This window comes from Limanda limanda, chromosome 7, assembly GCF_963576545.1.
Source record: "Limanda limanda chromosome 7, fLimLim1.1, whole genome shotgun sequence".
NCBI lineage: Eukaryota > Metazoa > Chordata > Actinopteri > Pleuronectiformes > Pleuronectidae > Limanda > Limanda limanda.
The window spans coordinates 28079438-28092770 of NC_083642.1; the positions used below are offsets into that span (position 1 = coordinate 28079438).

The 13333-nt window shown below is 39.3% G+C and overlaps 1 protein-coding gene across 1 annotated transcript; it reads left to right on the forward strand.

Moving 5' to 3' along the window:
* Positions 1-357: 357 nt before the first annotated feature.
* LOC133005102 (tumor necrosis factor receptor superfamily member 14-like) lies at positions 358-5793 on the forward strand. The gene is made up of 8 exons (XM_061074685.1): positions 358-424; positions 1046-1146; positions 1872-1937; positions 2682-2772; positions 2892-3017; positions 3642-3797; positions 5458-5545; positions 5652-5793. The coding sequence occupies exons 1-8, from the start codon at positions 358-360 to the stop codon at positions 5791-5793; spliced, it is 837 nt and encodes a 278-aa protein (XP_060930668.1).
* The last annotated feature ends 7540 nt before the right edge of the window (positions 5794-13333 follow it).

Here is a 13333-nt window from a genome sequence, read left to right on the forward strand (position 1 = left end):
TTATATGATATAAATGATCAAATATGCATCCCATAGTTTGTATTCCCCTTCTGTTGTCCTGGAGTTTTAATTTTACCAATTTTACCGATCACATTATGTAATGTCCCCCTCTGCCCCCACTACAGCCACACAAGCAGTCATAAAGATAAAAAGAGAAGGGGGGGTGGCAGCTTACACAAGCTGCCACCGCGTCGTATGACACGTGACTGGTGTGTGTGCATTGTAATGATCACCGGCGTCAAACAAAAGTACTTAGCTTTGAGCTGGCCACCGAATATCTCAGCGGGTCGGTAGTGTAATGAGATTGTCAACAGTCCAGAACAGAGCTACAGAGCAACCTGCCAATACTGCTTCACCATGTCGTTTAGAATCCCGACCTACACACTCGTCTTACAGCCGGGTGTAAACAGACCTAATTGTCCAGGTCGGACGACGGCTTGTATTGGCGTATAACCTGTTTTCTACCTTACTATGTGGGAAAGAGGCGCGCTGTTAGATTTAATAAATTTTCGTTCATGACTTATTGATCCTGGAAATTCGAATCTGTGAATATGTTTCCAACTTTACCGAACTCTTACTGATCCATGAAGTAACACTCGCCATTTGCTATGAAATGAAAGCTAACAGCCTATAGAGTAGACGGAACCTGTGGAATGTCTTATCATATTAACGATGGTAAGCAGACTGAATTTAGCTATAATCTCTGAATGTTGCATAAAAAAGAGCAGGAGTGAACCAGTAGATTTTTAAAATGTCGCAGATAAATTGGCCCCATGTGTTTTATGCAACTGAAACAGTGCAACAGAGAGTGTGTTCCCTTCTATGAGCCTTCAAACGTCTCATGGTTCTGTGGTGAAAAACTGTGAAACAGCAGCATCTTCTCCTGTGGCAGTTTTATTAAAGACAAGAGAAGTGCAGGTTTCAACAGCCACCTGAGAATTAGAGATCAGTTGCTGTGTACTGGTGTTATCATGGACGTTTCAATATCAGAGAACTACTGTGAACATGGTCTGTGTTTTGAGTTGTGTTCAACTTTCACTTTCAGATATCGATGAAGAAGAGTGGAGTCTGAATACTTTGAAAAACAACAATCACGTGAACGCACCCCCACCTCTGAACACCTCAGAAGTTAGGAGAAAACTCTTGGTAAAATCACTCGTCCACTTCCTGCACTCATCATGTGATCAGTTATCATGTCAGATAAACAACATCTGCTCACATATCAAACCACCTCTTAGCTGTGTGAGCTAGGTGTGTTACAGTATCTTATTACAGCCAACAACACATGTAGGTTAAACCCTTATATCAAATCCACTGGATCTCACTGAACCGTAGAAACGTCTGGGAACTTTGAAAGGGAACAGAAATAAGCATGAACTCTGGACTGTAATTAGAGCAATGGGCTGTAAAAGCTGAGCTGACTCCAGTGCTAGGTGTAATGATTAATGTTATCTGCCTGTGAAGACACTCAGTCATCCAGATCATGGTATATCCAAGTCCTAGAAAACAGGTCAACTGGACTTGGTTAAGTTTCCTTGAGGTTACCTGAGAGGCTGGACCCACCTTGCTGTTGGTTTCACTGGGAGCTGTTGAGAGTTTTTGACACACCTGGCCCCTGTGGGTCATGTGTCCGAACGTGTAAATTGCAGTGCAACTTCCTGGGGATGGAAGTCAGGATCGGTTGTATATGGCTGAGAGGTGTGTCTTAACCCTCCTCTTCTGTTCAGAGATGATTTTTCTAGTTTGAAGTAATGTGGCTGTTCTGTGCGATTTGTAAAGCTGAGTCCTCTTTGTTTCCAGATGTCTACCTCTGTTTTAGATTTAAAAAGTCATCTCCATCCGGATCTCAGTGAGGGTGATTTCATCTCAAGAAAACTGCCAACCTGCCGTTCAAAATGAATCTGAGAAGTAAACATTTGGAGGCTGCATCTTTGTTGGTAAAGTTGCGTCACACTGCTCCTCATCACCTACAGTTCTGATCCTTTTTTCCTCTCTCTGTCACTTATTAGCCGTTTTGTAGACATGTCACAAAAAACACGTTTGACATCTTTGTCTGTGACAACACTTTTTCACCCAGAGATATTTGTTTTCTTTGTCTTTTTATTCATTTATCTAACTGCATAATTGATCATCGTCAGCAGAATTCTGACAGGCTGCACTTTCAGTCAAATTTCCTAGCAGTTGTAAATCAAAGAAACAATAAATACATAAACCTTTAAGAGTGGGCTGCCCAGTGGAATCCTGACAATGGTCAGCACTGGTGTAACTCCACCTTAACAGTTGCAGACTACTCAGGATGAGTATTTGGGCTGGATACTGTTCTTCTACAATAATCTCCTTCCAGCAACATCAAACCAGTCTGTCTAAACTGATGAGCGAGGTATCTGGGTTTCCCATCCATTGTTTTCGTAGGAAATTCATTGGAATGTTTTCGTATAAAAAAACATAAAATAAATCATAAAATTAACTCATATACATCCATCTTTCATTGAATGAACTTACAGAGATCTTAATACTAGCTCAAATGTTGTCAAAATAAATTACAAAAAACAGACCTGAAAGAAAAAGCATTTCGTCGTTTTAGTGTACAGTCGTCTCCTGTTGTCTCCTCTCCTCTCCCAGTTTTTGACAATGTCAACCAAGTTTAACAAAGATGAAGACATTTGCCCTATCCTTCACAGATATTTTTGGTCAAAATCCTCCGTGTGAATATGACTTGTCATCCAACTGAGTTTCTGATAGGGACTGAATGCTGTCCTCTTTGTCCCTCTGGTAAGATCCTGAACAAGAAGAATAGGTTGGAAGTTTTTTTTTTAATGTTTTGGCTTCTTTTTTGTTTTTGTTCAACAGAAGAAACATTTCATGAAATTAATTTCTTTTCTTTTCAACAGGAAATCGTGTTAACACACACTGCACGGAGTTCAGGAGCACTTCCTGTTTGCCCTGTGTGAAAGACACCTACATGAATCTTCCCACTGGACTTAAAAATTGTTTCCCCTGCACGACCTGTGGTCCAGGTAGATTTCTGTGTTGACATTTACTGTAGGTTTAAAATCAGTAAGTGGGCATGTTACTGTAAATCTTACAGTGTGAGCTGAGAAGGAGCTGAGCTGTGCTGATGATGTTTTTTTACAGTGTCACTGTGTTAGTCTGTTTAGAATAGTTTCCTGCATATTACTGATTTGGCATAGATGAAACTGAGGTAGTGGATAAGGAGTCACAAGGGACTTTTCTTGCATAACTAAGTCACAAGACATTGCACATGATGAAGTTCATATTTTTAGTTCTTCTTTTTTACAGTTGTTATGAGACTATTCCATTAGTGGAACTTGCAGTAATGGCAGAAGTGAGACATTTTACAAAAGTCAGTTGTTCACTTCATATCTCCTTGTTCCTGCCACCAGGAGATCAGTCCACTGTGTTGTGTTTACGGCAGTTTTATCCTTCACCCTTGCAAACTTAAAGATTGGACAATTTTTTGTTTTATTTCCTAAAGATGTAATGAACTAAAGAACTAAAGATGGGTTTTAATGATATTTTGTCTGACAAAAAAGGCATAGAAGTTTCTCATAGAAAACATAGTTTAGGAGTTTTGTATCTTCTTATGTGCCCTCCTTCATAAGTATCCTCTATGTTGACAGATTCTGGTCTGAAGATATACACTTTGTGCACAGCAACAACGGATTCAGTTTGTGAACCTATGCAAGGATTCTACTGTACAGACCGCATAGAAAACCACTGTGCAGCTGCACAGAGACACAAACAATGTCAACCAGGGAAGTACATCAAACACAGAGGTGAGTGTCTAATGCTGACTTAAAGATTTAAGTTTTCAAAACTGTAAAAAGCTATGAGAAGACAGAGCAGGTTATTTTAACCATCCAGTCAATGAATTTTCAAACAGATTTCAAATATTTCAACTCAATGTTTTGGCATGGTGTTAATACCACACCCAGGGCGAGAGATGTGAATTTTGCATCCCGACACGTCTTTGCATTGACTTCGAATGTAATCTCTACGTTCGGTATAAAAGCACCATTAAGATCAGCATAAGACATGTCTAGACTTCAATAGGTAGTGGCCGACCAAACTTTCTGCATACCTTGTTGGCTGAGAGTTGAGAACTCGTTCTGGTCACACATACGTCACAGTTCCATTCAACAAATGAGGCTCTGCATTCTGGTGTTCAATGTATACCTACCTGATCCCACATTTCACTCCAGTAGGCAGATATATTGTACCTGGAGCATGCAGTCAATGTGTACAGTCAAGGCGGACACACATTTTCAAGATAATGGGTTAGATTCACAGACGTCTGTGTCCATTTAGGAAAGTTCATCAAAACAGCCATAAAGACTTTGGCTGTGGACAGTGGACACAAGTAGATGGACGGACAAAACTTCCATCTATCAAGATGATTTGTTTGATTTGGAGAAACAAATCAAAATCCCGTCTTCCTGTGCACCTGTGATAATAATACTATTAATAATAATGTCCTTTCAAAAAAGAGAGAGAGCTGAGTGGCAGTCTGACACAATTAACAATATTTGGTCAATTTTTAAAAACAGCCTAAAATAGGATATTATTTATAATTTGTATTATTCACATTTTTATTCTTACTACATTTTGCCCATGCACTGCTTTCCCTGTGCTGCTGCATTGACTTGGAAATGGAGGATTATTAAAGGTACATCTTATCTGACCTTGTCTTATCTTTACACATTACTCAAACCAATGTTACAAAGCAAAAACAATACATACATAAAAACAAATAATGAATTTAGTCATAAAAGACTGTGCAATGATCCAGGTGTGATGAGATACAATAATGTAAAATAGTTTCTGTATCTTTGAAATGTAACATAGAAATAACAGAATTCTGTCAATGTTCCTTAGTTTATAGAATCATATTTCTGAGTTTAGTGGCATGCTGAAAAGTCACCTTTCATCACACCTCACATAAAAATAAGAGAATTTGAACAAAGAAATGTTTGCTGTTCAAAAACATCAATGATCAAATATTTGTTTATCTTTGGAAATCAGACAGGTCTGATGTCAAATACCACTTTGCTGTATATTACTAATATGATGTAAAACAAATAATGAATTTAGTCATAAAAGACTGTGCAATGATCCAGGTGTGATGAGATACAAGAATGTAAAATAGTTTCTGTATCTTTGAAATGTAACATAGAAATAACAGAATTCTGTCAATGTTCCTTAGTTTATAGAATCATATTTCTGAGTTTAGTGGCATGCTGAAAAGTCACCTTTCATCACACCTCACATAAAAATAAGAGAATTTGAACAAAGAAATGTTTGCTGTTCAAAAACATCAATGATCAAATATTTGTTTATCTTTGGAAATCAGACAGGTCTGATGTCAAATACCACTTTGCTGTATATTACTAATATGATGTGTACACTAGTAACTGTGTATATTTTGTGTTTGTACAGGAACAGCCCAAACAGACTCTCAATGCTCTGACTGCAGTGACGGAACATTTTCTGATGGGACGCTTACGTCTTGTCGACCACACACACAGTAAGTAAAGAATCACACCAGACATGGACGTGCCTGGTTTCTTACACTTGCAGTGAATCTGTGGTGCCTCTACATGGTCCTGTGAAAATGTCCCCTGTCGTTCCAGATGTGAATCACAAAACCTGATGCAACCAGGAACTGCTTCAACTGACGCTGAATGTGGAAGTGACAGTTCAAATTCCAGAGCAGTAATCAACGTTCCACTGGTTGTTTTGGGCCTTCTGGTGATTGGTTCATTAGTCGCCTGATTTTTGTCGAAAAGACATCTTGCAGGTACGATGTGTGTGTGGTGGAAGGAAATATTCTCATGGATGATAAAAACTCCATCAAGTCATGATGTCGTTGATTAAGAGCTTTTTCCTTTGTTTCTGTTACTGGAAAAATAATAGTTGCATCCATTTCAACAAGGGTACTTTGTTACACTGTTTTTCACAATGATATGTTCTTTGCTTGATGACAATACATGGTTGATGAAAGTAATTTGATTATTTTATTTAATTTCAGGAAGAGGAAAACACATCTGAAAGAGAATCGGAGACGATGATGGAGTGAAAAACAGCAGGTGAGACATCAGCGTCTACATTTAAATATTCATTAGTTGAGGACTGTCAAGAGACTTGACAGTCTCTTGACAGTCTTCAGACATGACCTACAGAGGATGTCTACAGAATTGGGTCAAGACTCTCGCTGGTGTTTGTCTTTTACGCAGCAGGAGATTCTCTGCTAGGACTATTTCAAATCACCAAAAATCTCTGGAGCATTCAGGTGAGGGGGGGTGCAACTTATCGGCTCTTATCACCAAAAGCTCACTTGGCGTCGTCTTCAGTGTCTTCTTCGTGTAAGGCACCGCTTTTTTAAGCAGAGAGATTTGTTGTCTTTTTTTCTTTTTGCAACAGTAACATGTTTGAAGCTTCATCAACATACCCACTCACTCGCAGTGATTCCTGCTGTATTGACACATTAGTTAGAAATTTAGAGAGACACTCCGGAGAAAGTCCTGAGGCTCTCACTCTGAATTTTGCATCCTCATACACAGCACCTCTGGAGAATATCAGGAGATTATCTGGAGCTTAGTGCATGTGTGAAGTCTGTTAACATGTACATGTTTCCATTTTAATTCCACATATTTCTCTCCTCAGAAATGAGATAAACCTGCAAGAAGCAGTAAACTGTTTGTTCACTGCTGTTGGGACATGGTTTTTGTGAAACCAAAGGCCTCCTGTTCGGCCTACATGGGCAGTCAAAAGCCTGAAACCGCATGTTCCTATGTTCCGGAGAAAACCAGAAGCAAAGGAACTCAGTCTCCCAGGATGCCTCAACTTCACACAGAGGATTGAAAACCAAGAGGAGACACAACTTTCATCTCCTATTGGTCACTCTGGGCCCCATGACCTGTGGGGTCACCGGGCAAATATAAGGCCAGGTCTCCCCCTCTTCTAGCTCTTTTCTACAATCCCTCCGAGGGCAGAAGGCTGTTCAGCCTCTTCTCCTGCATCGCCGATGGGAGAAGTCTGGTTTCTCCAAATCCAGATCTTCTCTTCGCATCCAACTCTTCGAGAGGAGCACAAAGGTGCTTCCAGCTCATCTTACCAAGGAAACCTCCTAGTAACCCAAGCTCTACCAAACTCCTGGAAGCCACTGATGTCCTGCAGGAGCACTTCAACCAGCAACTGAGCTGCACAGCTCAACAGAACTGCGAAGGCCGTAGCAATATAACCAGCCAGACGACGTCCCAAGCTGCGAACTGCACAGCAACCTCTTTTTCCTTTCCACAGACTGGTAACACAACTGTATACTATTTATACAAAGCTAAGCAAAGACTGTTTATTCGATTCTGTGTGATGTTTCTAAGTTTGATTTGTAGTGTTGTGATATTTTGGTTATAAGTTGTATGAAAGTAATGTTAGTTTTTAATGCTCTTCACAGTCTTTTGCTGCATCCATTCTACACTCTTGACACCAACACAAACAGATACACGCATAATCCTTCACCTAATTATCTCTGACCCGACATTTAAAAGGGGGGGGGGGGTATATGTGCTGACACACAGAGACACATACACTCACATACACATCTTTGTTTCGTAAGTACCCCGTTATTAATTTGTGTTTTTATACTTTATTATACTCATAATAAATGTTTTCCTTTCACAAATGTTTTATTATTAATGTTGCATTAGTCAATTTTACCAACCTCTACACTGTCAAGAACTCCATATCCTTCAACTTAGCTAACTATTTATATGGTATTTTTGGTTAAAGTTATTAATTTAATTGTTAATCAGAGTTCCAAATTCGTAATTGGTACTTTTATGAGACTTAATCAATAAATCTTTTCCCTTCCTTTGAAAGGTGGTGCCCCGAGGTAACTTTAATTAATTAAAGTTATGATTTAATTTTAATATTTTTAATATTAATATTTAATGTTTATTTTGACGACCAAATTGATTGAATACCGAAAAGGCACACCATTTTATGGTATCACATTTAATGCATTATTGTACACCACTGCAGAGTGAATGTGCTCTAGAATCCAGGTATAATCCCACTGGGTTCTAGCACATTGTCTTTGTAGGGTACAGAAATAAAACCACTGGTTTGTTACAAAGGGCACACACCTCATCGTCACAGATGTCACTGCACCCAAACTACAGTTGTCTGGGAATATGAAACTTGGAGCGTCTCCCTGCCCCTCCCCCTTGTTTTTGAGGGTTATCTTGCTCCTTGAAACGTAGTTACAAGGGTTAATGGTTAAAATCTTTCCCTTCAAATTGGGACTTTGTTTCAAAAACTAGACACTTCATTAGTAGTCGTTGATGTAAACTAATTCACCAAAAAGTTTTGCCGGGGATGTCATTTTAATAACATTGTTAAGATATTAAATAAACCAAAGCTTTTGTTTGCAGTTACTAAACTGACAAAGCTATAATATCCTAAGAACATCTTTGCAAATGCAGGTGAATCAATGACATTTGCCATTCATCCAATTAAAATTTAAAAGCTTGGATGCTCTGCATTATTTCAAGTATAAATCAAAAGCACACAGCTTCAGGCTGCTAGCACTGCTAACAATTATGTAGGTGAATTGTTCACAGGACAATAAATTACTGTCACATTTCACTTTTATTATGACAATTTCATCTCATTCAAGCTTTGATTTGCAAGGGGAAAATGAAAATGAAAACTACATCAAACCAAAAAACAAGAAACTTTTCCACTTTGGTTTCTTTTAATGTTTACAGATATTAGGATAATATTAAATTGGCCTGTTTTCTTGTTTTTGTTTTTTAACAGGAAAACCAATTATAGCAGATTTATCACTCTTCAATATGCCTTTCTTATTCAAAATGAGAATATATGGTATTACTAAAATGTACACTTAGGGCAGCATTTACCAGAGAAATTGTGCCTCTTTCTGCCAAACCACAGCAAGCTTTGTTTCTGCGAACAATCTCAAGACAGATTACTTCATCGACTGATGAGAAGTGTATAATTATCCAATATGTAGACGTGCCAAACATTAGCACTGTAAAACTTCACAGAAATGGCCCTCCAGGTTTCAAATTCAGGGTTAGAAAAGAATACAAAACGGAAATTACACAACTATTATATAATTCAACATATTTCACAGTAGTTCATCTCATGTTCCTCCAGGAGTCCTCAGTATGATGAAGAATCTTTGCATCATTGCGCTATAGCAATAAAAAACGGCAGAAAAACTGTTTACTTAATGATAATGATTGACGATGATAGGCCAAGAATGGCTATGCATTCACACCAAACTTGTCAACAACGTGACACAATAGATGCAAAATTTGCCTTACTTGCTTCACATACTTGAGTTTAAATATTCAACTAAATAAACATGAACCAAAGATTTATGTGATTTGATGTAACGAAAGGCAATCAGCGTTGAGAATGGAACCCACTGTTGACACATTCGACCAAATTTAGCAGGCCATCTCGACAGCCTCAGGTACCAGACGCAGTTTCTGGAGAAGATGGTGAAATCACGTTGTGTTTACCTCCAGATGCTCTTTTGGACCCACACACAACTTCGCAGTACAACGCAGTGGCAGTTGTCACTTCAACAAGCAGTCCTACGCTCCTCTCTTCCAGAGTGGAATGGGCAAATATCTTTTAGATAGTGTTTACTCATGTTGCTCACATGAGTACAAGTTAACACAAAAGACATCACGATCACACGTATACAAATGTGCAAGCGAGGAGGCGACAAAGCACTCTTATTAAATGTTAATGTCTTATGAATGGAATAAACAATGCACTTTGTAAGTACTTTTGCTGAGATTTTGTTCTGGTTCTCTCATTGTGTGTGTGTTGGGAATAGATGTTCTCCCTCTTTGTTTTGTCTCTTTTCTTTTCTCATTATCACAGAGCTTTTTTAATTTAACTTAAAACCTTGATAGTGTTGGGGAACATGGTTTATTGTGAAAAAGAAAGAAAGCATCTTTTTCATGATTATGCCTGTGTACATGATGCACTGCAATGAAACAAAATGGTTAGGATTGAGGATGTTCTTACAATCTTCACTAAAATGTATCTTTAGCTACGACTCACTGCAAAGCCATGAAGTTGTTGAGTTGAGTGAAAATTAGGAAAAAACAACTGTCCAATATGAATAATTTATTTTATACATGACTCCTTTACACTGTAAAATCTGTATATTTGTCAACTTCACGTCAGATCTAATAAACTGTCTATTTCTCACATTCAGAACATAGGATGATGAGTTCAGTCCTTTAATGTTCAAATGATTGTTCACACAACACATCCAGTTTCCTTCCTTCAAACATAGTTTGTATTTCAGGTAAAGGTAAACAAAATAAATAGATTTACAAAATACAGACTCAACCCCACATTTGGATATCACTCATAGCTGATCGATCACAAAATAATGTTGCCATATCAGTCAACTGCACATCTGATTTTAGCGATTGAGGTTGGTAAACACAAGATATACCATCAATTGGTTGTGTTGCTCTGAAGGAACTGAAGATAAGCCCCTAATATCTTCAGTTGTATTGGATTCAGCTGCTACGCTATTTACCCCAGAAACTCCAGCAGTGTTTTGTGGACTCAAACACTTTGAGTAAGAAGATATTGAGAAGATAATGAGGGAATTTTTTTCGGTGAACTATCTATACAAAGACAAAAAATCTTTAAAAACTACAGTATGTGGTTTCGCATAACTATCAAAGGTCTCCTTTTTTTTTTTTTACGTGTCATTTAGCTGATGCTTTTATCCAAAGCAACTTACACCTGCATTCAACATCTATGTAAGGGACCATTCGGGATTCAACATCTTTCCCAAGAACACTTCGGCATGGGCTGGGATTTGAGCCGCCGACTTCCTGGCATGGAGGTCTACCACTCTATCCTCTCAGCTACAGTATTTTCCAAACTAAGTATAGAGATCAAAGTTTGAGGTGACATGGTACATGGTTTAAAAATACAGATTAAACAGTAAATGGTGTGGATGAGAGCGACAGAGTAACAAGCTTGGACATGTGCAACGTGTGGAGTACTCAATTGAAATAGATGGCAGATATAAAAAGGGGGAAGAACTTACAGGCTCAGGACCCAATTCAAGTTAAAATGTCATGTGTAAAACTGCACACTGTATTTTTGCACCAGTGGATTATCACTGCAAGCTTTATTATACCATAAAGTAATTAAGGAGGGTTTCATTTACGGAGGCAGTAACTCAAGTATTTAAGCCATTACACTAGGATTGCACTAGCCTGGGTGCCAGACGAACTTAGCCCCGCCCACAACATTTGAGTTTGGGAAGTGCGGTCTGGCATTGCTCCGTTGGGGAGAACTATGCCCGATCAGAAACTCATCGGACCAATCAATTTGTCAGAGCGGGCTTTATAAGATGATGGACAGATGATCAACAGTAACGTATTCAACCACGTCACCAAAGAGCGCTGCCTGCCGCTGGAGAGCTGAGATGTGGATGCTGCCATTGAGTCTGTTTTTAGCAGACATCGTTTTGAAAGAGGAACAGAGGAACGCGATCAAGGCATTTGTAGATCAAAAAGATGTTTTTGCCGTCCTTCTACGGGATTCGGAAAAAGTTTAATTTTCTTTTTTAATTTTTTTAAATTAAATTTTTTAATTTAATTGCAGCTGGCCCCGATGCTGCAGCCACACAACCAGTCATATAAATAAAAAGAGGGGGGGGCGGGCGCTACGCTCCTCAGCACATATGAGACAAAAAAGACACATGTTGGGATGCTGTTGCAGTTAATGTTGGAGCAAGAAGTAAAGGCCGGCGCATGCTTCTGCGTTGTCAGGGGCCCGCAGGCACGCAGCTGTAACGCAGTCTCCCAGGACGCCGATGCACGTAAGGACGTAGGAAGGGCCGTGAGGGGCCCGGAAGGGCTCTTGCGTCTCCGTTCCCGTGAAAACGCAGAAGCATGCGCCGGCCTTAAGTGTATGCTTGAAAAAAACGATTAACTGCCGTTTTTACTCCTCGCTGGCTCCTGCAGAGCCATGACAGCAGAGCTCTGGAAGCGCAGCTTGCGGAACAGCAGCTCCGTAGATTTCTGGTAGCGATGGATCTCAGAGCCTCGCTACCGGCCGGTAACGGTCCCGGGCCGGTAGCGATGGGGCTTCTTAACGCCGCCGGTGGCCGGGGCTCTCACTAGCAGCCCTGGTCTCCAGCTGCTTCCTTGGGGCTTTGCCTCCGGTGGATATACGAGCGGCATTTGCAGCATTTCCATTGATTTATTTAGAGAGTGAATAAACACGTGAAACAGACAACTGACAACAACTATGCGTCGCTTGACATATATCACATATTACGTTGCTCTGATTGGTTGTAGGTCTATCCAATTGAGCGAAGAGAAATTTCTCTTCCTGGTTCGGTTGAAACACGCCCCATAATCACAGCCCAATGGAGCAGTATCTGACTCATATTCTGACTAGAATTATGAGTCTGACAACGTCAGGCTAGGATTGCACAGTACCCATCAACAATATTGTACGTTGCTCATTTAAACAAGTATAAATTAAAAGAATACAAGGAAACCAGAAATCAAACAAATGAACCATAAAAAAAACTCATTTTAAACAAGAGGCCAAATTATCTAAATGAATGCTTAATGTGGGAAAAAACAATAACAGTGATTGTAGTATTAGGTCACAAGGTTGTTAAACAAGGTTATAAAATGTTTCATAAAATTAACTAACAAAACGCACTATGCCGTACCTTTAAAAAAGAGGCCCCGGTGTCCTTATTGTCTTGACGACAAATAATTTTACCAGGAGAGGAAAATTACACTTATAATAGTATAAACTCTTGATACGTAAGGCGCTTTACTTACAATTATCGTTCCCACTCGTTTGTGGGTATACGCCGCCGCTAGAATGTATTTTTTTATGTTTTGGCTTCTTCTGTAAAAATGTATATCTATAAAAATGAAAGTGCAGCACATGTTACAATGTTACGTTATAAGCTGCACTTCCTTAAGATGATTTGTCTTTGTTCAACAAACATTTCATGAAATTAAATAGTTTTCTTTTCAACAGGAAATCGTGTTAAAACACACTGCATGGAGTTCAGGAGCACTTCCTGTTTGCCCTGTGTGAATGACACCTTCATGAATCTTCCGACTGGACTTAACAAGTGTTTCCCCTGCACGACCTGTGGTCCAGGTAGATTTCTGTGTTGACATTTACTGTAGGTTTAAAATCAGTAAGGAGGCATGTTACTGCAAGTCTTACAGTGTGTGAGCTGAGATGGAGCTGAGCTGTTCTGATG

Coding starts and splice junctions, on each gene's coding strand:
- LOC133005102 (XM_061074685.1), top strand. CDS start 358: ATGTCGTTTAGAATCCCGACCTACACACTCGTCTTACAGCCGGGTGTA. Junction 2,773..2,891: donor CTGTCCTCTTTGTCCCTCTG/GTAAGATCCTGA, acceptor TCTTTTCAACAG/GAAATCGTGTTAACACACAC. Junction 5,546..5,651: donor TCTTGTCGACCACACACACA/GTAAGTAAAGAA, acceptor CTGTCGTTCCAG/ATGTGAATCACAAAACCTGA.